General features: G+C 39.6%; 2 protein-coding genes, 1 long non-coding RNA gene and 2 other non-coding genes across 15 annotated transcripts in view; 2 read left to right on the top strand and 3 right to left on the bottom strand.

The window, feature by feature from the left end:
• Positions 1 to 12,955, top strand: part of TEX2 (testis expressed 2) — a 61,981-nt gene extending 49,026 nt beyond the window's left edge. For all 8 annotated transcript variants that reach the window (XM_072025560.1, XM_072025559.1, XM_027471634.3 and 5 more), the window contains exons 7-12: positions 775 to 874; positions 4,237 to 4,369; positions 7,579 to 7,701; positions 9,533 to 9,742; positions 9,951 to 10,071; positions 10,906 to 12,955. In XM_072025560.1, coding sequence (XP_071881661.1) covers positions 775 to 874; positions 4,237 to 4,369; positions 7,579 to 7,701; positions 9,533 to 9,742; positions 9,951 to 10,071; positions 10,906 to 11,028 — 810 coding nt within the window. In that variant the 3' untranslated portion in view covers positions 11,029 to 12,955. The remainder of the gene's footprint in view (positions 1 to 774; positions 875 to 4,236; positions 4,370 to 7,578; positions 7,702 to 9,532; positions 9,743 to 9,950; positions 10,072 to 10,905) is intronic.
• Positions 12,956 to 13,908: 953 nt separating this feature from the next.
• On the bottom strand, positions 13,909 to 14,043 carry LOC113845571 (small nucleolar RNA SNORA76). The gene has a single exon (XR_003501269.1). It is a non-coding gene; the product is annotated as a small nucleolar RNA SNORA76 (small nucleolar RNA).
• A 44-nt stretch (positions 14,044 to 14,087) lies between these two features.
• On the bottom strand, positions 14,088 to 14,473 carry LOC113845557 (uncharacterized). Its single transcript, XR_003501242.3, has 2 exons — positions 14,358 to 14,473; positions 14,088 to 14,156 (listed from the first exon to the last, which is right to left on the bottom strand). It is a non-coding gene; the product is annotated as an uncharacterized lncRNA (long non-coding RNA).
• On the bottom strand, positions 14,241 to 14,303 carry LOC113845569 (small nucleolar RNA SNORD104). The gene has a single exon (XR_003501267.1). It is a non-coding gene; the product is annotated as a small nucleolar RNA SNORD104 (small nucleolar RNA).
• Positions 14,474 to 14,485: 12 nt separating the features above from the next.
• ERN1 (endoplasmic reticulum to nucleus signaling 1) overlaps positions 14,486 to 24,387 on the top strand; it is a 38,493-nt gene continuing 28,591 nt past the window's right edge. Inside the window, exon 1 of one of the 4 annotated variants that reach the window (XM_072025564.1) lies at positions 14,486 to 14,564. Coding sequence is in view for 2 of the 4 variants with exons in the window: in XM_072025561.1 (XP_071881662.1) it covers positions 15,707 to 15,787 (81 nt within the window). In the remaining 2 variants the exon portion in view is untranslated. Of the gene's footprint in view, positions 14,565 to 14,655; positions 14,797 to 15,598; positions 15,788 to 22,234; positions 22,279 to 24,387 lie in introns of those variants that run through there. The other 3 variants (XM_072025563.1, XM_072025561.1, XM_072025562.1) reach the window with 3 other exon arrangements.

The following is a 24,387-nucleotide window of genomic DNA, read 5'->3' as shown; positions in this document are numbered from 1 at the left end:
TCTTGTTGACAAAAGCTCTGAAATTTAGCTGCCAGCACCAGCTGTGAGGTAGTGTTGCTTGTTCTTTGGAAAATAAGCAGTAACCTAATTCTGCCCTGGCTGTTTTCACAATTGTGACAGCAGGTTATTCAAACGTGTCATTGGGAACAGCTGAGTGTAACACTGGGCATGGGGGATGGATCTATTTTTGATAGGTTAAAGCACTATTTGTTCACAGGAGACAGAAATCCTATCAATTAGAAGTACTCAAAAGTAAATAGATACCCAAATCACTGTGATATTCTGCCTCTATTATAATGCTAAAATTATGGTACATATTTAAAGGCTCATGTCTTATGAAATAATTTGCTATAGATAAAAATAGCTAAGACATTGATGTAACTCAACTATAAAATATCTGACTGAACTTAAAATCCAAAGTAGTCTTTGATTTTTATTCACAGTAAAATAGGATTTATATTTTGTTCTTGAGCTGTTTACATGATTTGACTAGAAGGCATGCTGGAAGCTTAAGGTCAACAACTGAACCTAAATATAGTTTTAAAAACATTCTCTAAGTTCAGATGCTAAATCTCCCCCTAAAATACTATTTTGAAACTGAAAAATATGAAATCTTAGAATTTAAGGAAATACTTGTAACTGTATTTGTTTTTTCACTGGTGGCTTTTCTGCTCAATCCATTCCTTAAAATTAACAATATTTCTGTCTGTTCTTAGGAAATGATGATCTATAGTTCCATAATGTGGATCTGATTTTTACATTCTGTTTGTTTAGCTGCCATACTTCATGAATGAGCTAACACTAACTGAGCTTGACATGGGGATAGCAGTGCCGAAGATCCTTCAAGCCTTCAAACCATCTATTGATTACAGAGGTAAAATATTGTTTCCTCTTCTGTTTTTGCTAGGTTTGTGTCTTCATATCTGTGGAGAACAGAATTTTAATCTGTTGCTCTTGCAGGTGTTTCAGTTTAAGGAAGGTACGCTTAATAAGAACTTGTTCTGAAGGAATAACTGAGTGATCTGTCTCTAACAATAGTAGCATCAGGCTTGGTATAAACATAATTCTATAGGTAGGGAAATAAAGAAAATCTGAGTATGTCTTTTCATCAGAGAATATTACAGAAGTAAACTAAAATTAGCATCCAACAGAGGTGTATATGCCACACTATCGTGGACTACAGAAAACAGTGCACATCTCATCAGGAGAGAACTGATTCTGTACTGCAGCAGCAAACAGATTTGGCTCTCCAAGAGAAGTTGCCCTGCTTTGAAATCAGGGATTCAGAAAATACAATTGTAACAAATCAGGAAACAAAAAATGCAGCATTGCTTTGAAAAAAAACACTTCATAATATGGCATCTTTTTTATATCCTCATTGTTTAATAATTGTTTAATATGATTTCTTTTAGAGTTGAAGGACTTTCATGCTGCTGATTTATAAGTTGGAACTTTTCTTCTCCTTTGTTTTTTTTCTTTTTTTTTTCTGGCTTACATTTGGTCACAGGAGTGTATTTGAGGACACTCTTGTCACTTTAGTACTTTCACAAAAAGAAGAACTTCAGTTAATTTTATTTGTCTTCAGAAGTATTTGTTCTACATGCTGAGGAGAGTTGGATACCATCTAAGACATGTAACAGAATATTTTTTCCACTTGGAATTATTTTTGAGTTTATTAAGGATTTCTTAACTTGTCTGCTCGCAATCCATTCACTTCTTTACTTACCGTATTGTTACACTGGACTGGAGAAGTGCAGGGGAATTATTTGACTTGAGGTAGAGCAATTTCTAATTGGTCTAAAGGGAAATATTCCCTTGGAGGACCTGTTGTCATACAGCTATGCATTACGTGTTAGACAAACAACTAATTTTAGACAAACAACTAATTTTAAATTGCTCTTCCAACTTTTAGATGAAGATATCAAGACCAAAGTGTTTTGCTTGGGTTAATTTGTGTTTGTTTTTTTTTTTTAATTCTTTTAGACTGTTATCTGAGTGAAACAGATTTAAACGTTTTTTGAATTCCTTTCTCGCTGTTCTAATATTTTCAGTTCTGACCAAGGACTGTCATTCTCGGTCATGAGATGAGGTTTAGGAGACTTCTTAATGTTTTGCTTCAATTAATTACTGACAGCAGCAGTGAGAACAATTAACTCCTTCAGTTTCTTGTTCAGTTGAGCTATGACAAGCAAACATTTTGTAAATGCTTGCTTGTAGAATGTAGAATTTGTAATCCTTTGTAATTTTTCATATTATTGAACGACATGAGCTCCTAATATCTGAAGTTTTTAAGAACTTGCAAAGATTAATTATGAAAGGAAATAACTTGTTTTGCTTTTGTACTTAAAAAGCACGTATATAAATAAAGGGATGACAGTTTGAAATTCATTTTCATAAGAATAAATTTATTTGTGAGTAAGTTGACATATGAATTAATCACACCTGCAAGAAAAACTTAATAAAACGGTAAGCTGGTATTCAGATTGAACACTTAAGATGTTTTTTTGGAACCTCTTTGATACAATCAGTCATTTGTTGTCCCTTTTTGTACGACTTTAGATCTCAGACAGTTACTAGCTGTGATATGCTTTGTTTCATTCATACTTTTCTGTCACTGCTTGATTACATGATTTGATTATTAGGACTCTTAAAAGTAACTAAATATATTAACAGATAGTATTAGGGGGAAAAAATCTTGCTTCTGTTAATAGTTCTGTTTTAGTTATGTGTACTCTTGTATTTACTATACTTCTGTCAAGGCTGACTCTGAATAAAAATTGTGCCATCTGCCATATTCTTCACACCTTCTCCCTCCCCTGCCTCCCTTTTTCCCTCAGGAAAAGGTATATGAGTGTTTTTTGACCAGAAGGACTCCACTATCAATAATGGCATCTTCAGCTTAATTTGATCTGCTCTTAAAACAGTATTAAGTGTGAAACATGGTGATTCTTTGGTTATCTAAAAGGTCTCTCTAGCTGTTCAGTTTATGATGATCTCACTCCTACTTCCTTATTGTAAAGAGGAAAAGTCTATGTAGACTTTTTGAACTGTTTGATTTTGTGTTTTCTTCTAGTACAGAATTAGAAGACTGATGGAAAAGAGTAACTTGAGTTAATAAACCAGCTTTCCTTCAGTACTGTTTCCAGTACATAAGCTTGTTGTGTATCAATGACCTGGTTTTTGAGAGCTGCATGTACTTCTGTTGATAGAAACAGGTGGAAACAAAAACAGGGCCATTCTTCTGATATACGTTTGCAGAAAATAAAACAGTTGTAATTTAACTGAGAAGGGGTGTCTCTCCTAGATCAGTCAAAACCAGACAGTAGTTGCCATGAATTGCATCCAAAAAAGTAAGATGCATTAGTGGTAATGTACCAGATACTGGAAGGGTGTATTGTGTGCAGCTGCAACGTCTGGAAAAGGAAGATGCATAATCTATGTTTAGTGGCATCTGATTTCTAATCTCTGGATTGCAAATACCCTACAGCTTTTTTACTCAGTAAGACTGTGGGTGTCACTTAAGAGGCAGGATGTAATCTTGCAAGTATTCCTAAGACGATTTTTTTGGTGATTTTGATAAGTGAATAGTCTGCCCAGACAATAGGATTGAACTTAATACTATGCATCTAGAATTGTTCTTGGTAATGACTTGTGAGTCATAAGGAGAATGCCTGTAGTTGAGTTAATTAATTAACATTTTCGTACTTCTTTGATAAGCCATTGTTAGGAGCAAAAATGGCCTGCATGTTGTGATGTGTAAGAAGAGACATTATTCTGGGATTTCAAGGTTTGTTTGTTAGGGTGGTATACTATGGAGGAGTGTCCCCATTACAGTTTGGCTTGCAGCAGTACTGTAAATACTTTTTGAAGTGGATCCCTGATTGTATTCTATTTTCTTTATCTTGATTCAGATCTCTTAAGCAGTTTAGGTGTGCGCAAATCACACTCCTTTTTTAGATCATGAGCTGTACTAGACTGATCTGTCTTTCAACCTGCCTTTACATATCCCAACAATTGTTTTATAAGCTTAATAAGAACAGAAAACTTGCTTTGCTAAGCTTTTAAACTTTTTATGAATTAATAATATATCAGTTGGCAAAAAAACATTTCCTTTTCCTCTTTGGAAATAGTGTGATGAATAGACATTAATTTAAAAAAAAAAAAAAAGTTTTGGCTGGCTTTAAAATTATGATGACTGTTCCTGAAATGGCTTTTTTTTTTATTTTTTAATTTTAGGACTTTGGATTGATTTGGAGATGTCCTACAATGGATCTTTCCTAATGACCCTAGAGACCAAGATGAACTTGACCAAACTTGGTAAAGAGCCTCTTGGTGAAGCACTGAAAGTTGGAGAGATCGGCAAAGAAGGGTAAGATTGCAGTGGTAGAGTCAGGCCTGACCTTCATAGTGGAAAAAGTGGAAATTTCCTGGTGTATATGCAGCTCTGGCTTTGCAATGGATTGAAAGGAGCTGGGGAGAGGTGTGTACATGTGAGTGTGGAACTTGGCCTCTCTGTGTAGCTTTAATGGTTGATTACACCATTGAAAACTGTCTTAATAAAAGGCTTCTGTAGTAGAACTGTATTTTTATATGATCTTAAAATGTCGTGTGACTTAGAAATATAGCTTTGCCTTATGCTTGATTTGGGGTCCTAGCAGGAAGGCACGATATTGGAGATATTCACATGCAAATACTACTACAGCATGTTACAGCTACTATAGTAAACCATGTAATAGTAAACACTTGTGGAAGGGAAATAGGCTATATATGTTATGCAAGGATAATGTATGTTTCAATACCTTTACTTCATCATGGGAAACAATCACACCCATTCTTTACTCTCCAACTTTCCTCATATTCTGCTTATTTACCAGTTATGATTTTTCAAAAAATTCCTTTAATCTTACCCCCCAAAACATTGGAGGTAGGGAAAAAATGTCTATACAGGTGGAATTATTGTTTGCTTGTTTTTCCCATCCCTACGGAATTTTCTGTGTGTATTTTCATATCTGTTCATAATTAGTGGACACATTGTTTTCTTATGTAAAAATATGATTTCTGAGTGAGCAATAGGCCCACAGCAAAGCAAATGTAAATGCTGGTAGCTAAGCAACCAATTACTTTAAGGTGGAACTGTTAACTAACACTGTATTGCTCCCTGCACAGGTTTCATGCTTGCTCTTATGTTTCATGTGCTCAGGGCCAGGTATCATGTCAGCTTTACCAGCAGAGCAGTCTAATATATTCTAGTTCAAATGAGATTTTTTTTTGTTTTTATTTTTTTCCTTAACTACAGTGGATATTATTTAAAAAGACAAACAAGAAAAAAAAAAAAAAAACACAACTTGAAGACTGAGAAATATAGAAAAGTTTGAGATTCATCTATGCTTTCTATTGCGTTAATTCTTTTCACTGGCTTTTTAATTATCGGTTGACAATTGCTATGACAAATCAAAACTGTTTTGGATAGGCTTGCATCCACAGTCGTATTGCCTGTAAGTCACGTGTGTTGGTTGCTTGTGCTCCTTTCTGTCACTCAAGAGCCTAGATCAAACTGCCTCTCGACGTGCGGTAACCAAAACCTAATGTAAGAAAGGTATCTCTTCCTCCAGAAAGAGATGGGTTGAAGACAGCACCAAGTTTTAACTGTCCTTGTATATTGTCAGTAGAAGTGGAGACAAATCATTCACTATTGCAGTCCATTCTATTGTTGCTGCTGCATTACTGTTTAAAATAGAAATGGAGTGTGCTGTAATACAGTTTGATAATTCTGTCATGCATGCACACTCAGGAAAATGCTACTCTCACAAAGAAACACAAAGGAGAAGAATACTTAATTGTTAGTCTTATGAAATGAATACAGTAGCAGGTTCTAACATACCCAAGATTAGACAAATGCAGGCAGGCTTAGCAGAGTTACTGAAGTTTCATACTGTGAGTGCTTTTTGCTTTAGAGTACCATGTAAAAACAGACAAATGGTAATTCATAAAATATTGTGCAATCTGCTCAGGAACAATACTGTAGCTCCAAAGTAGTTTTCTGCCAATATTTATCTTGTATAAATGGTCCATTGTATGGATAGATCCCCTGAAATCTTACTAAAGCTTGTTGCTTTGTTTAATAAGTGATCTTATAGTCTTAACCAGTAGGAACTTGCTTGTTGTGGCGTGGCTTGAGAGGGTCATATTACCCAGGCACATAAATCACCTTTTTGTAAGACAGTGGTGTCTTTGAGCTTGAAAATCTATTGGGCATGCTTTGACCTGGGTGGTGTGATGTGCACAGGAAAGTGAAGTGAGGACACACCCAGGTAGAAAATATGTAGTTTGACCTAAAAATGTGAGCTTTTCTGTGTCTGAGAAATAGCTCCAGCATTGCTATATGGGCCAGTGACATGATCCCCCCCCCCTTCTTTTTCCCTCCCAAGTCCTCAGGGAGGTGGTTCAATTTGCTGTGCAGTTCCTCTTCTGCATGTACAAATGCATCTCTGGGCAAGAAGAGGTTTATGATTTTGTTTCAGTAACCTAGGTAACAAATGCTTTGGTCTAGAGAGGTCATAGGATTACTGCTCTTGTTCTGAAGTAGGCAGTTAGGAAAGAGTGCCATGCACTACTAGTGACTTGTCCTTTTACATTAGGACTTTGTGCAGCAACAAAGGGCTTGTACCATGTACAGAATAGCAGTCTTAGTTCATGCATGTCTTGTGTGAGGTTATTAGATGTTTCAAATAAGTCTGCAAGAGCACGCGCACACACAAGAGAGAGAACAGCTATAAACTGCATTTTAAACAAGTTGTAGAATATTTGAGTATAGTCCAGAGGGCAAAAAACACGTGCTTTTGAAGCTTGTGTTGTGCAGCTATTTCACACTCTTGCATTAGGTAGAGACCCGTTAATACTGAAGCGTATTCACTGTGTCCTTCCTGAATTTTAATCAGTTTAAAAGATTTGAATTTGTTTTGGTGATTGTGTGCAGAAATTCTCCCATAGTTGAAGTCTGGGAATTAGTTACTACTGTGTGATATTTTGTACCCTAACAGCAGAACTCGGACTGTAATAGCAGAATCCTTCTCCCTCCCGCCCCACACTCTTCACCTTATTGCATTGTTTGCCTCTTTCCATTTTAGACACTTTTTTTCCTCCTTAAAATAAAATAAAATAAAATAAAACAAAAACCACTTAAATCCTATAAATATCATTCCCTCTGTCAGAGGAGGTTAAAACTTCACAACCTTGAAGGTCAGTTGCTTAATAGATACAGTGGGGAAAGAAATACTTCCAGGAAAGACACCAAAGGAAGATTATAGTCCAGATTTGTGCGGGAGAAAAGGATTTCTGGAAAACATGTAAGAAATTAAACTTCCCAGGGTCACATTAGATGCTTCCTATTTAAAAAAAATAATAAATAAATAAATAAAAAATGTTAGGCCAGACTCTGGCTGTAGAGTCATAGAGTTTAAAAAAACAGAGGCCATCTCAGAATCTCAAATAGAAATACATGTAATGGCAGTCAGAGCTGTGTGTGATGAATAGTTATTTAAGAATATTAGATTTGACCTGGAAATTGCATTCTTTCAGTTTCAGGCCAAGGGCATACTGTCTTGCAGACAGTGATGAGGAATCCTCCAGTGCTGGGTCTTCAGAAGAGGACGATGCTCCTGAATTGGCAGGAGAGAAGCAAGTGACTCCAGGAGCAGAAGGGTGAGCTGCCTACATAGTGTTTCTTGTTAATCCCATCCCCACTCCCCCTGCCTCCATTTCCAGACTTAATACTGTAACTTATGTCTTGGTCCAGTCCCATAATATTCATCATGACAGGATGTCAGAGTGTGAGTATATCCAAGTAATGAAACAAACAAACAAAACTCAGACATTTCTAGAGCAAAGAACAGCAATCAAGCCGTGTGCTGCAAAAGAAAAGAAAGCTACTCTTGCTGTGTGGTTTGCCTTGCTGGGAGCATTGTTCACAATTCAGCACTTCTGCAGCATAAACTGTATGCTACTCCATTTGACACCTCCTGATTGCTTTGCTATTAGATTACAGAGAGAGACAACTCTTGGTCCAGAGCACCTACAGAGAAATTCCCCCAGCCTGTCTTGCTTGGTAGCAGAACCAAGAATAGAATTTTGTTTATGAACTTGAAAGACTGTTGGTGTACAGTATTATACCCATACTGATCCTGCTGATCCCTTGTTTCCAGTGTGTTCTCTTCCTTAAGACGGTATCAAACAACTGTTATTCAAGCCTGGCTTTCTTGCTATTTTTTTTTCCTTGAAGGGCTTTGAGTATCTGGGCTGTGCAATACTGCCCTCTGATGCTGCACAAGAATTCTAAAGAAAACTTCCTAAAATCAGTTTTGCCATGTTAGGTGTTGCTTTGGTTACTGTTCTGATTTTTTTTTTCTTCACTTTTTTACATTTGATTTAGATAATGCCATGAAGTGAGAAATCTGCAGTATGCCTGAAATGGTCCTGGATAATCACAGTGCTTCCTATGTCTGAATGCATCTCAGTGATCTTTATAGTGAATATAACAAGAGCTTCAGTGCTGTATTTAAAATGTTGCAGGGAGTTTTCTTGGAGTTTGACTCCTAAAACCTTTTGAAAACTATGTGATGAATTTCAGTGATGCATTTCATATCTTTAAAAATGTATAGATCACATTAAAAAAAAAAAAAATTAAGTTCCTAACACCTTCCCAAAATCTGTATTGCTATCACTATAGAATCTGAGGAGAGTAACTACTTTCTAGTTAACTTGAATGTAAATGTAAAATCTGAAATCTGAGTTCACACCTTTTGTATCAGCTGAGGAGTTTCTTGTGCTCAGGAGCAAGCTCTGTAAAAGGCTGTATGAGCATTTTTTTTATTTTTTTTCCAGGATAGGAAGATGTAATATCTTTAGCAAAGCTATCACTGTATATAACATTATGAACGACAGTCAGGTATAATATAGTGTGTAATAATACTAAATATGCTATTCTTATGGTGTATATTTTTCAGATATGATAGGTATGAGAAGAGACATACTCAGTCCTTAAAGCATCACTTTTAAAACAACTAGGATTCCCTTCACCTGGTATTGTTGCCAGGAGAAGTAGCAGGCATCATTAACCATTTTTGCAATATGGTTGGGCTTTCTGTGCTGAGGATACGTGCATGTATCTCAGTGCATCTGTCCTAACAATTTTGTTAGAATGGTTATAGGCAAGTTGTCACTTCCCATGCCAGTTTGCTGGCATAAATGATATATTTGCAATTTAAAAACAATGCTTTTTTTTTTGCTTTTTTTTTTTTCCAATACTATCTGGGAAAGAAGAATGCTCAGAATTTCTGCCAGAAAATTGTAGCTGGTGGAGTGATGCCTCTGTATGTGGGCACTGGGAGGTGCTGCTTGGACATTTGAATATGCGCCAGTGTTTCGATATAAAAATTCCAAAACTCCAGTGACTTAAGAAGAATTCCTTAGGACTCTAGCAAATAATAGGTTTAATAAAAGTACCTTGATATACTTTTTGTATTCTCTATCAAAGGTATGTTGGAGGACATCGGACAAGTAAGATTATGAGAATTGTGGACAAAATTACCAAGTCAAAATACTTTCAAAAAGCAACAGAGACTGAGTTTATAAAGAAGAAAATTGAAGAGGTCTCTAATACTCCATTGCTGCTAACAGTTGAAGTACAAGAGTGCAGAGGAATGCTAGTAATTAACATTCCACCTCCACCTACTGACAGAATATGGTAAGAGGAACTTACTGTAAGAGCTGTGCAGTGTTTCAGGTGTGCTACTTAATGGTAAAATGCAGCTGAAATGGGTTCTGGAAGAGGTACAATACAATCTAGTTGTAAATGAGGCATGGGTTACTATTAATGGGATATTGATAGATAACACAGGTATATGCCTCATTGGAGTGTTCGTAATAAAACCTGTCCTGTGTGCTCTCTTAAGGTATGGCTTTCGAAGACCTCCCTACCTGGAGTTAAAAGCTCGGCCAAAACTTGGTGAAAGAGAAGTGACTCTGGTTCATGTGACTGACTGGATAGAGAGGAAACTGGAACAAGAGTTTCAGGTACGTTTCCTTAACAGCATTTTTACTTAATGATAATTTTGGTGGGTTGTTACATTTTTTGCATATCCCCAATTTAACTCATGACTAACGAGCATTGTCCATTGCTCCTGTTCAGTGGTATGCATGTTAAAAATTCATCTGAAACTGATTCCTGGGGTAGTCCTTAGACCATGTATAGATAGGCCTGGATGGAAATCTGGTTTAGCACTTGCACGATGATTTTAATCTGAAAATGCTATTTCCATGAAATAGATGGTATGTCAGAATGAGTAGTATTTAAACAAAAGCATGGTCCTAGGAGTTCTTAGATGGAAGAGGGTTAAACTGTTGTCTGAAATTAAGAACGTATGAAGCACTAAGGTCTCCCTGTACAAATTCCTTTAAAATAAAATAAAACGAGTGATTGTAATACCACCTGTAAAAACAAAACAAGAAATCTCTGAATTTGCAAGTACTTTTAGGGCATAAAAACAGTTAACTAACCAGCTTCATTCCTATACAGTTGACGTGAAATCAAAGCTGTTTTTTTAATTAGAAATAATTTGATGTATGAGAGCTGAGAAAGCAGTAGAGTGGGTATTTTTCCTGTCATGTTACTCTTATTTAATGGGAAGTGCAGAGATCTTAGTTATTTCTGAGCTTCGTCTGCAACTGTAACACAACTAAACGGCTGCAGTTAGTAGACGCTGTAGGGCTCTAATATGGGCATTGACTCAAACAACACTGAACTTGAGGAAAGTATGTATCTGGAATTCTTTTAAAACTAAAAGCAGAAAAACAAGTTTTCAAGTGGCATATGAAATGTAACTTGATTTAATTGCCTCTTTTCCACAGAAAATCTTTGTCATGCCAAACATGGATGATGTTTATATTCCTTTAATGCACTCAGCCATGGATCCCCGCTCCTCTACATACCCTACTAAAGATCTGATCACGGAGGCCCCTGATCAACCATAACATGTGAAGACTCTTGCAGTTTACAGTATTATAGACGTTATTCTCATGGTTTTATAAACTGTGCTGTAGTTCTCATCCTCAATTTGTGCCACTTTTTTTCCCCCTCCCAAGGACTGCCTAGAACCATACCTTTGTGCTCATTTGCCTGGTTATTGTTCCTGTGTACTTCAGCTACATGAAGTGTCATTCCATTAAGCAATTGATTTATTTTTGCACTGGCTACCATCAGGATTTTAACTCAGAGGCTAAGATGACCTGTTCTTTGGGGGAGGGAGGGAGAACCTAACTATAACAGATCAAGGAAGGAGCTTGTTGACACAGCTTTTGTTAGCTTGTTTTCATGCTATGTTAGTATGCATTAAAACATTGAAAGGTTGTTTGGCAGCAAAGGAACTGCGTGCCAAATTGAAAAAGTCCTAAATAAGGAATTTATTAAAAAAACTGGAAGAATATTTTTCTTTCTCAGGCAGTTGGAGGTGTAGAATGAACTGTTTTATGTTCTTTCACTTCTGCAGTCAATAGCTTGTGTCAAGCAATCGAAATATAAAATGCTTTCAGGATAAAAGAATGTAAATTGGATGTATAGGTAATATTGTGATTCAGTGTGGTATATACATATTACTTTTTTCATATAGAACTTGTGCTTTTTTTGGGGAAGCAACTAGCCATAAAACACACACACACAACTATCAGTGAAGGTAGGACTGTCTTTTGTAAATGATGAGAAAAAAGTTGGTAAAGCCATGAGACCAAACTATAGCAAGCCGCCTTATAGTGAGGTACAATCACCTTGGTTCATGATTAATTCTGAATGTTTATAAAGACATGAGCACACACACACAAAATGTCTAATACTGCACATTACCAGAAGTACTTAGTTACCCTACTGTGTATAGAGCCTCTTGCTACAATGAAACACACTAAGTTTTTTTCTTATAGGAGAGTTTGTTGCTGTGACTCTTTCCATTGCACTGTGTTTACATGCAAAGAGCATGGGACCAAATTCTCACATTACAGCTGTGCAGCTCCAGGCATCAAATTGCCAGGTGTTTGTGAAAGCAGCTGTAATGGAAAGATTTTGACCCCTGTGCATTTTTTTTGACTTTGTGAAATAGGAATTCAAGTATTGCAGTTATTCAAGCTGATCATGATATAATTAAAGACGGTTTGTGCTAATTAATGGCCAAAACTAAGGGGGGATGGGAAACTGCCTTTGATTTCTATCTGATGATTCATGAGTAAATGTATGCAGTAAATTCAATATTTGAACACTACATATCCACTACTTAACACATGTAATATTTTTCTGATACTCAGTGTTGCCAACAGTTCATGGATGTCAGAAAACATTTTAGTTTACAAAGAAGGTGAGTTTTGGCTCTCCTTTTATAACATAATTTGCTTTTTTTTAGAAGTAATTTTTTAAGAACTTTTTTGTACGTTGTGTTGTCACATTTAATGTAAATCAAAATTTCCACGTGTAACTTGATGATTTACCATCTCTAAATGAAGCTATTATATTGAAGGTTTTTTAAACAGCACCTTGCCTGAAACATAAAACTAGCATTTAATATATTTAAAATTAATTCTATATTTGAACACCTATTTTGGTTACCTTTAATTGAAATATTAGTATATTTGTTACCTGAACTCCTCCTTGACCATTCCAGGCTGTGTATATTCTGGGTTTTGCTCTGATTATGTAGGCATTATTTGCCTTTCATGAAGTCTGCATGTCTTGTACGCAGGTCTTTTATATGATTTAATTTTTATGTGCAATAACTAAAGTCAAAGGACTAGATGCACTAATGTGTAAACAGATTTAGATTATTACACAAAATTGTCATATTGCACTTCATAAACTGTGGGTAACTACAATCTGCTTGCTTTGTTTTATTAAATAAATCTATCTCATGTCAAACAGTTACTCAATTAAAACTTATTTCTACAGTGTTTAGCCACCTTCTGCAAGTTGCTTCAAAAATGCAATTAGAAAAGCAAGTTGGTAAATGACAAGCGTGATACAAACACTTTCAGATTTTTTAGTCATATGGGATAGCATATGGTGATTTTAGGGTTAAACGATTCAGACCATTTATTCTCTGATTAAAAAGTTTTATACAGTTGAAGAAGAAATGCAATGTGCCTTAACAGTCTGACTCCCCCAGTCTTCTCCCCTTTATCTATACTATATTTTCTGCTGAGCCAGCCATTCACTTCAACTGTTAGTACTTATGTGAAGCATATACTTTAAAAACATGCTTTTAAAATTTTATGTTGTGTTGAAAATTCTGAAATTACTAGGAGTACCTTCAATAGTAGGTTTAAAAACTTTTCTGAGCTTCAGTAGTTCCAGTGCAACTATTCTTTATCCCAATGCTCTTGTCAGAGTGGGTATAGATGCACTGTTTTTATGTACAGCCATGGTTTTGCACAACTCCATTCTCAGTTACCAAGATGTCAAGATCACAGCTATTAAAAAACAAAAGAGGCCCTAGGATTAGCTGCAGCTTATATCACTAGATTTAAGTTTGCATTTTTTTTCTTAAAGAGGGCTCTAAAGGCTAAATGTTAGCATACAGATGGGTGCATTTCTCTGGTTTTATCATTCCCCTTCACCCAGAGGGTTTATTTCAAGGACGGCTAGGACTCTTGCTGCTTAGTTGTTTTTTTGTTTGTTTTTTTGTTTTTTTAAATAAATCTGTCAAGTGAACCCTTGCATCTTCCCCAAGGAGTTGTGCAGGGCTCTGGAACGGCGTATGTCGTACAGAACACGGTTCTAGAACCTGAGAACCCAGCTCCCCTTTGAGGGCAGCGCTGCGCGGTTCCCGCTCCCTCCCCTCAGGCCGCGCCGCCATTTTGTGCGGCCGCGCGCCCTCGCCCTGTACCTTGCTTTTAAAAGCGCCGCCCGGGCCGTGCCGAGCAGCACCAGTTATCAACAAGGGGCTCGCTCTGGCACCGCTGCTTGGCCGGCGGCGCCGCGGGCAGGGCGCCCCGCCGGCTCAAAGGCAGTGCGGGGAAAAGGACGGACGCGGACAAGAACCAGACGGACACAGTGGTGGAGCACACGCAGTTTTATTCGCCCGGCCGCTCCCCGCAGCTTTGCTCGCCCGGTCGCCGCACGGCCCCTGCAGAAAGACACGGAACGAAGAGCGGAGGTTAGGGACACCGCGTGTGGCAGCCGCCCCGCGGGGTGCGCGGCATCCCCGGGCGCTCAGCTGTAGGTTTACTTCACGGTTATCAGCAGTCTAACACGCGTTAAGAGACATCACCGCAGCCCGACACCCCACCCACACACCGTCCCCTCGCCGACCACGGATAAGACTCACCCTGCACCTCCGTGCTGACAGAAAGGCCCGACCCTCCCCGGCGCTGCCCTTTATAGAGCGGAGCCGCTCCGCGCCCCGCCTCGCCTCGCCCCGCCCAGTAGGAGGCTCAGCGCGGGGCGGGACCGGCCGGGCGAAGATGGCGGAGGGGGCGTGAGGGGAGGTTTTGAGGGGGCTCCGCCCGCCTTTTGGTGCCGCTGAGGGAGAACGGTACTGTCTAATTTACACGGCTCTGCAGCGCTCTGCCGTAACCCTTCGGTATTGTTAAGAAATAGCGTTTCAAAGTGCCAGCGCGTGGTCCCCGCTCGGGCCTGGGCGGCGGTTCCTCAGCTCCTGAGGAGAGGCGCCCGGCGGGGAGCAGTGCTGAGGGAAAAAACAGCCCTTTTTTAATGTACCACGACACGAAAGGCAGCTTAAAGCCAATAAAATCCCGTGTGAAGAGGTAAAAATGGCTAAACTGGCCGGGCAGCGCTGCAATTTGGGGAGGGGGCAGCGGGGCCCAGCAGCGCGTGGCTGCACTCCGTGCTCACACCGAGTGCTCGAAGCGCCCTGAAGGAACCTGTCGGTGCCAGAGGTGGCATTTCCATAGCTCCAGGATGGTTTTATGTATTCAGATTTGTGTGTTAGATCGTAATTGTGTCTCCTTACAGTCAAAGGCATGCTTATGAAAGGAGGGAGCTGCCAGGGCCGATCTGTTGGGTACATATTGCACACTGAGGACACGGTGTGCTCTGCAGCTCCGCTAATGATATCAGTATTAAAAAGCAAACAGCGCGTAACAAGGACAAAGTGGCTTTGTTATATAAATAGACGCCTGAAAGCTAGGTCTTTGCCAAGCGGTGTACATTTACTCTTTTTTTTTTTCTTTTCCGAGCCTCTTCCATTTGGTTCGGCATTTGTTTATCTGTGCAGAGGAACTTGGACCTCGTTAATGGCTCAGAGGGGCACGTTGATTTTGCATTTATTTAAGGCATTAGCGGGCATAACAGGCTCAACGTGACTTTATCAAGGGCCATGCAAAATAAATTTGTCATAGCTCTTGATATAGCTCCGAAAATGCTAAAACCAAGGGGGCAATTACCCGAGGTGGGGGCGAGCCTCCCTCCTCCCCGCACTTAGCACCCCGCAGTGCCGAGGGGGGCAGGCGAGCGCTTTCCCCCTGGCTCTTCGCTGGCCGGCGGCAGGGCCGGGCTGGGAGCACGCCAAACCGCGGGGCCGGGCCTGACGTCGGGGCTCGGGGCCGGGCGGCTCCGCCCCGCCGTGCGGGGAGCGCCGGGGAGGCCGGCAGGAGGCGGCGCGGTGCGGTGCGGGGGGAGCCGCCGGGCGGCCCGGAGCCCCCGCGGGTGGCAGCCATGGAGCCGCTCCGCCGCCGCCACCTCCTCCTCCTCGTCAGCCTGGGAGCGCTGCTGGCTCCGCTCCTGCCCAGGCCCGGGGTAAGCGAGGCGAGGCCGGGGCTCGATCTGCCCGCCGGGCCCCGAGCGCGGAGAGGGTGGGCACGGCTCAGTCCCGGTGTCGCGGCACCCCCGAGCCGCGGGAGGCCTCGCCGCCGGCAGGCCGGGCCCCCAGCAGGGTGGGGGAGCGGCCCCCGAGGGCGGCAGGGCTGTGCCGAAAGTTGGCCGTGGGTACGTGCCCACCGCCCCCGGCAGCGCCGGTGTTTGCGGAGCCGGTGCCGTTAATGCCCAGCTGGGGGTTGCGGGGGCGGACGGGCTGCAGGGGATCGGCCCCGGGCAGCTGGGGACTGGCTGCCGCTGTAACCGGGGTACTTAGGTGGGGCTCTGGGCCGCGAATATAATCGTCCCTGGGATATAAAAATAGAGGTAATTTCCCGTAAAGTTGTTGATAAAAGTAGAATGAGGAAACTTTTGCAAGCTAAAACTGTGTAGGTGTATAGTGGAACTGGTGAGATGCTGGATCTTCGGTCTGTCCCTTTGCTCTGTTGCTGTATCATAGAATCACAGAAGGGTTGAGGGTGGCAGGGACCCCTGAAGATCATCTGGTCCTCCCCCCCTGCTCCAGCAGGGTCACCTATCACACATGTCTAGGCAGATTTTACGTATATGCAGAGAAGGAGACTCTGTTCACCATCATTTATCTGCTGGACTCTTACGCTCTAACCTCATAAGGAGAGGGCCTTTTTTTCTTTCTGAAAAAAAAAAAAAATTGTATACCTCTATATATGCTGGTGTTCAAATACAAATGATTAGCTGCATGCCTGGGGAAGGCTGCTGAATCCCATCTTGGGACACTGATCATTCTGCTTCCAGAACAAAGATAGCAATATGCATTAAATTTATAAATGGTTGGTTGATATCCAAAAGAGGCTACAGTTCTACCTACATTCAAAGGTGAAAGACAAGGTGTACAAGTCACTGCACTACAAAACCTCTTAAGAAATAACCAGTTTGGTCATAAGGTATTGTGGGGAGCGACAAAAGCAGGGGCAATAGTGAAGCTGGTCCAAAGCAAATGGAGTTCTGAATAGATCATTTGTACTGAGATAAGCATTTTAATCAGTGTGCCTTAAATTGTGTGCTATCTGTCATGTATGAACTGAGATTGTATTCAAATATTCAATTCTGAAAGGTGTTCTTTGTAAATTCTCAGGACTGGGGGACAATGGAAAAGGCCAGCTGGCATTTGCTGTTTCTATTATACCTGAATGTAGCAGAGGAAAGTTTTAGGCTGTGTGCTTTGATGGATTGGTTATTGTTACCTGAAAACACTGCTGTATATATGGGGTTATCGTTCTGGTTAAGCAAAGCTGGAGGCTTTGTTTTTCATCTAGGATATAGGAGCTCCACTCCCCTTCTTTAAAAGTAAACACATGTAGTAATGAAGCTATGTAACGTATTTAGTTTTGTTATTTGTTTAGGAAACTGAAGGAAACAAAAAGCCAATCAACAAAAAGTACATTGAAGTAATTAGTAGAGAGTGCTCATGGTTCTAGATTACAATATTGGCAGTTCAGACTAGGAGCATCTTTCTACCATTTATGATTATTTTGTATCTGAGGTGATTTTGAGTTCTAGTAGGAATAAAACTGTAGTTCCTCAGAGAAGAGGAGGAACTTTTCATTTGCATTACTTTTTCTTTGTCATAGTCTGGACTATAAAATTCTACTGAGATCTCTTCATGGCCCTGATAGATTTTGGGTTCAGATTTTGCAAGAAAAACACTGATTTGCCATACACAAAGTTTTAAAAATAGTACTCAGTAAGAATACTAAGAAGTAGTTTGAAATAGTTTTACAAATCTGATCTATGAATCGACAAATTAATACAAAGTTCTGTATGATTTTTACTTGCAGAGTCACAAAAACCTAGGTTTGGGCCCCAGCAGAATTCAGCACTCCCATTCTCTGGCTTTCTCTCCTCTTGGTCTCCCTGCCCTCCCATCTTATCTTGCTCAGTCTGTTGTTTGATTCAGGGTTCTCCCTCTCTTGGCTTCTTTTCTCAGCTTTTGCCGTAGTCTTCTTGTGCTGCCAGCTGTTGTCCTCACCTGGACTTCCAAACTGAAATCTGTTCTGCCCTTCAGTCCCTTTTCATAGCTAGTTTTGAGTTCTTTGAACTTAGTCTCAATCAACCCATTTAACTGGAAAGGCTTATTAAAAACTAGTAACATCACTTGAGTAGTAAATACCCATGAAAAAGACTGGCATACAATTCTTGTTATTGTGGTAACATGAAAAATATGAGATTATCTAAAGGTCTGTGCAGAATGTGTTTGATATAAGTTTCTTTTATGAGTACGGATGATGGTTCGCTGCTGTTTATTTTTGCTAAATGTAATCTTTCTTACTTTATATCGTGACTTTAAGACTGTTTTCCTATAACTTACATATTCACTAAAGGGATTTCTTTCCCATCTTTTCCTTATAAGACAAAATCCCGTTCTGTATTATTAAAGTAACACAACATATAGCTCTTGTAATTGCTCTAGCAATATATGGGAACACATTATAAAAGGGTGACATCTCAGATACAGCAATGAGAAATGCAGTAGAGCCATCAGTAAATAAGGTGCCACTATAAACATTATACAGTACTGATTTACAACTCCGATTTTTGTGAGCCATGGGATAATTACAACAGAAAAGTTTGCTGTTTCCTCATGGTAGTGTTGCAGCTAGACATCCCAAATTTTGCCTGTTGCTCTCCTAACATGGAGTCGGTGCAATTGAAAAATAGGAAGTCTCTGGGATGAAACTGACATTTAGACCGTCAGGCTGCTCCCTCCTGCAGCCGGTGGGACTGGTGTCAGTGCTGGGTTGCACGGCACATACGGGCAGCACCGTGGGCTGCTCCTGACATGGGAAAAACCCAGCCTTACTCAGCTGTCATTTCTTGTAATGCACTCTTTAGCTCAGCATAAGGTGTTTAGCCAGTTAACTGAAAGGCATGAAGACCTATGCGAAACAGCAGAAGACTTTAACATGGACATCTTGAAGAGCTGTGTTAATTAATATTCATGTGTTTTATTTGAGTTGCCAATCTCCTTGGTTGCCCCATAAAATCATTAGTATATTAGGGTTTGTTTTTTTGAGGAATACAGACTCACCTTGCACACCTAAAATTATCATAGACAGCTCTGTTCTGGAGTGACAGAAATTCATGTTTTTATAACTCTCTTCTACCCACTTTGCTTGCTGGCGGTCTTGTGAAAATGGAGCTAAGTTTTGCTTTTACAGAGAGATCTCGATCTGAATCCTTGGCTGGGAGCTCACAGTGTAGAGCACCACGCAAGGCTCGATCATGTCAGAGGACAGTTGGAGACGATGTAATACAAACGGGCCTGGTAAGGAGGACCTGGGCTGGTGAGAAATTGCTAAGAAACACATCTTGGAATCTAGTTTAAGATGAAAAGATCTGTAGATTTGATTTCCCTTTCTAAAGAAGACAGTTTATTTTTTGGCAGCTTTCTTTCTTATACTGACTTCATTACTACTTATAATGAAAAACCTTCCCCAGCAGCTTACTGAATTGTGCAGTTTCTTCATGGCATGGTTTTGTTATCCCTGGTTGGTCCTAGCCTGTAGCTTGGTGATGTTATTAGAGGATAGCTGTCAGAACCGGGCTGCTGGTTCTTAGGCAGGCTGGGGTGAACATGCCAATTGCTTGCAGGGTGCGCCAAGCTTTGGAAAGATTTTGCTTTGCCTCCTTACGGGTTTACCAGCTGTGGTTCCGGTAGCATAAATTCTGCTCTTGGCCTTTCCTTATGGAGAAGAAAGTGTCTGGTGCTATTAGTGCTAGAGGTTTCTTAATAGTTCCTTAGTGAAATGCAAATGCATAGCCTGATACATGTTAAAGCAATTATGGATTGAGGAATGTTTTTTTTTTTTTTTTTTTTTTTTTTCTTGAGAGAAAATATATCTTGTTAGCTCTTTTGTTGGGTAATCCAGGCATTTCTAAAGAAGCTAGAATTTAAATTATAGGTAGCAAGTCATCCATCCTTAATTTTCTGTCAGACCTTACAAATTAAGTTTGGTGCAAATGTGTTCTTGTTTAAGACTCAGAAAAGAAAAAATTAGTACCTGGTAGCACACGGCACTGGGCTTTGTTCACTAGTGAGCGCTAAGGTGTTTCTGTGAACCTGGTGGCAGTTCTCAGAGTTAGTAATGGACTGTCATACACCCACTGTCAATATGAAGTGTTTTCCTCTTTATTTGTACTTGAAGAACGTCTTGTGGTATCACCCCCAGAGTGCAACATATTTCTAGGTTACAGAATGATAACCTCAAGGAACTAAATGGCCTGGTTTTCTTTCTGTCTGCTGTTTCCACAGGCTTCAGTGGGATTTGTGCCTAAGTAGTGACCTGCATTTCAAAAGAACTGTTTTTAAGAACATAAATTAATGGAAGAAATTATTCCCATGGGGATCTGTTTTCTTCCCGCACAATAAAACAAAATAGGGCACTGCTGTGCTAACCTTAAACCATCTGAATGTTGCGGTGAAGGAAGATACAATCTTTGACACTGAACTGTGCCACAGACAGTCACAAACACACCCCAACTCGTTCTGCAGCTTTCGCTGCCCTCCCCTTGGCTCTGTGGGTCATTCAAAATTGTTTTGAGTCATTGTGTTAGTTAGATTTCAAAAACATGATTTTTTCTGAAGATGTGGTGGGTTTGGAGCGAGAGGAAGATGCTAATGTTAGCTGGAACTTATAAATGCTTTTCTGTTCATTCCCAAAATTTAGGCTGTTGCAGATTTTTAGCAGTCAGTGCTTTAGAACATCTGTCAAAGTTTAATTCAATGAGACCTTGAGAGGTATTAAAAATGTGGTTTGAATTATTAAAAAAAATCATTCTAAAACAGTGCCAAAATAACCTCAAAATACTGTAAATCCTTCACTTAACATCACTCTTGGAGTGGAAAATTTTTATGACTGCAGATTGTCAAAGCAGCAGAAACTCTCACGGAATTCCAAGGAGGGCTGTTGTTACGACAGACGTTACTACAGTTTCAGATAAAATAAAAGAAGAGCCAAAACAGGTTTTCCTTCCATCTCATTTTCTCTGTTCACTAAATTCAGTTCTTTCTGCTCAGCTGACTCATGTCCTGCCAGATTCCTCCTGTATTAAATTATATTTCTTCAGAATAAAACTGCAATGGAAAATAATCTCAAGAAATTGCATTGCATCACAGAAGTTTAGACCCCTTCCCTGCAGGGAGGACAATGTCCACGCACACCAGTATTTATACAGTGTCTGTCTCAGGACTGAGATTTTTTTTTCCCCCAGTGGAGAACGCTCTTAAATCCTGCAGGCAAAAATGAAAACAGGTTTGGCTTTGTACATACAGATTTTTATAATTATCATAGCTTTTCAAAATGGTGCTAATTCCAGACTTTAATCAATTAATCAATCAATTAATTAAAAAGCTTTATGTTAAAAATAAAGTCCATTCACAGCACTCTGATAAAACTCACTAATAAAATCAAGAGATTTTTTTTTAATTCCCAAATCTGAATGAAATACAGATATTTATCTGTTCTTTTTTATGCCTATTGTTTTATGCCATTTGAGTGAATAAACCTTTGTTTCCATACTATTACACAAACTCCCTAGCCATTTCCCCAGGTGACTACTGTAGATATTTGTCAAAATAAGTCATCAATATAGTGTTGCAAAGTCTATCGACTCATCTATTTTTTTATATTTAGGTTGTAAACTTCGGCGGCATAGTGTGTTACCTGGCCGATTAATCTCAACTGTGCGATATATGCTTTGAAAACTGGGACTGAATGGAGGATTTTGAATATATGGTATTTTTTGGATTTAATGTGTATGAAATAGAACGTGAGAGTTAAAGGAAGAACTACCAACATGAAGACGCTTGCCCTGTCTTCAGTCTTTTATCCAAAGCAGTTATCTTTGACACACGGGCTTGCAATGACCACATCAATGAGACTTTGATCGCTAAATGTAAGAAAGCCCTTCAAAAGCAGTGAAACCTTAGCACAGACTTGTGGGTTAAATGAAGGAAAGCATCAGAAGAAAGTGGCATTAAGACAAAGGCGGTTGGAGCGCAGAGAAGTAGCAGCAGGAGCAGCGATGCTGTGCAGGTGGTGGTGCAGCAAGGTGCACCACGTGGCAGCCCCTCCATCAGCGGAATACGTGCTCTCATCGGGACTGCGCTCCCAAGGAAAGTCCCAGGGCAGTGAAGCCCTGAAAAGAAGGTGGTTTCTCTGTCACGCTGGACCTATTGGTGACTCAGAATACTGTTCCCTTCTCTGCCCTGGGTGCTTGTGACTGCCATCGGCACTTGACATCCTAACTGTAATCCTGTAATCGTTATGGTCTTTATTCTACAGGAGCTTTTTTTTTTTTTTTTTTTTTTTTTTTTGTGAAGATAATATAGGCTTTATTCAATTCTCAGAAGAAGACAGGAAGTGAAAATGCTTTGTGGAGAATATACCGATTCTGTAAGATAAGAAAAACTTGTGTAGAGTAAAACATAGCCTAGAAAAACACTCTTAGACTGTGTATAACCGTGTGGAAGCCGTGAATTTGCTTTATGTTATGTTTTATTTACAACTCAACTGTAACACTAGTCATTCCATTCCAAGTGTCAAATTCACACCTGCAGTTTTAAGCACCTTCGGTAATGTTCATTTCTGGACTTCAACAGTTGTCTGTTCTTGCACAACTCACTGTGTTTCCCTCTAGGTGCAGTTTCACTCTGTGTGTTAACTAAAATAATCACTTTGGGCAAGGGATGTTTTAGTGAAGTGCTTTTGTATCTTTTTTGATAGAAGAGCAAACAAACAGTATTGTCCTCATCATTTAAACTCGATGTGTCTGCTAACAGAACAGGTTTAGGGTAGAGTGGTCTTCACGAAGGAACAGGTATTTCTTACGTTCCCTGTGGCATATACCATACAGGATGGATGCAGTAGAGCATGTTGGCACTTTGCAGAAAAATTGTCTCAAAATGTTTTCTGCCCTCTTCTATGAATCTGGTGGAAGAATGAAAATCTCTGTAACAGGGCTTTTTGCAAGTACCTCTGCAGTGAAAATACGCTTCTGTTTGGAATGAGAAAGCTGAAACGTGTTCGTCAAATGTCTGAGTAAAAATTATTTATGAGATTTTTTTCACAGTTCTGTAGCTCACCGTGACGTCTTCTTTGAACTCACGCAGATAGGTAGTAAGCACTTCAAACAGCTACCTTCTGGCTGACACTGGGCAACATCTGGCAGTTGCGGATGGTGGTTAATTAAATGCAGTTAACCTGATGGGTACAATTTGTTTGTGCAATTAGTTGTTAATTCAGAGCTGGAATATTCATTTAGTGTCTTTGGTTCCTGTTTTTGGTTTTGTTTTGTTTCTATTTTTTAAGCCCAGAGTCCTTCAAACAGCTTTATACAACTGCTGTCAAGTTATTTCATTTATTACAAAGTATCTCAGTCAATTGAAGTAATTAAATCTGTTACATCGTATCTAAAACAAAAGCCTGGAAATATCCGTGTGTGTGTGCATTAAACATTAAATACGCTAGCGTAAAAGTAAACTAGTTTTTCAACATTTTTATGGATAGGATGAAGAAATTCCTTATCTGTCATGAATCGCTTAGCTAGCATCATTTATTTGTTTTGGTAAAATGCATTGAGATCTTCAGGTGAAAATTAATACATGAGAGCAAAGTTTTACTGCACAAAGGTTGATTTCAAATGGGTTTTGACTGCAGTCCATTGCTTCTTGTTTTCATCACAACACTGTTATAAGTAAATTTTGAAATTTTTGTTCTTCATTCATTGCTTGAAATCAGAATGTAAGAGTGGCAGCACAAACGTTTTTAAGATAGTATGTAGCTATGCATATAAGGATGTTTTTGAGCGTGAGGTTAGCTCTGGTTTGTGTAATGTCACCCATAGGGTGTTACCCCACCATTACCTGGGTGGAGGAAAGGAGAGTTTGATTTCATGGGTAAGAAAAATAAATAGATAATTCCCTGTTCTGTTAATCCCAATTGTTCATTGGATACTAAAGTAAACCAGAAGGCTAGGGTGATTATGGTGGAACTGAGCGTCCTTAATTTACGAATGACAGGCTCTGAGAGCCAGAGAAAGAAATGAGAATTAAGTTGCATTGCAGCAGTAATGCTGAAAGAAGAATTTTGAAAGACTGAAAATAAAATCATAAGCAGTATAGATTATTGGAGAGTTGAAGTAGCGCCATGGGGAAAATGGTCTAAGATAGGGAGGATTTCCTAATAGTTGTTCTGCTGATGGTACTCTGTTGAATTGAGATGTCTTTCAACATCTTAAGCTTCTCTTTGCTGCTATGTACAAATCAGGTCATTAGGCTGAAAAGATACCTCCAAGTTCAGTCCTCACTAGTAACATCTTGAGCTGTATGCTTTATAGGTCAGCAGGAGAAGAATTGCTATCTCGTGTCCCTGTTTGAACAAATATTGCAAAGTTTGATTCTGCATGCAGCTATAAATATTTTAGTTAAATGAAGACATCTTCCATATAAATGTTAGCCTGCATAATTTAACTGTGTCAAATAATCAAAATTATATAGTAAGGTG

Source organism: Anas platyrhynchos, chromosome 19 (assembly GCF_047663525.1).
Source record: "Anas platyrhynchos isolate ZD024472 breed Pekin duck chromosome 19, IASCAAS_PekinDuck_T2T, whole genome shotgun sequence".
Lineage (NCBI taxonomy): Eukaryota > Metazoa > Chordata > Aves > Anseriformes > Anatidae > Anas > Anas platyrhynchos.
Note: the sequence above shows the minus strand (reverse complement) of the source record. Positions and strands in the feature narration are given on the sequence as shown.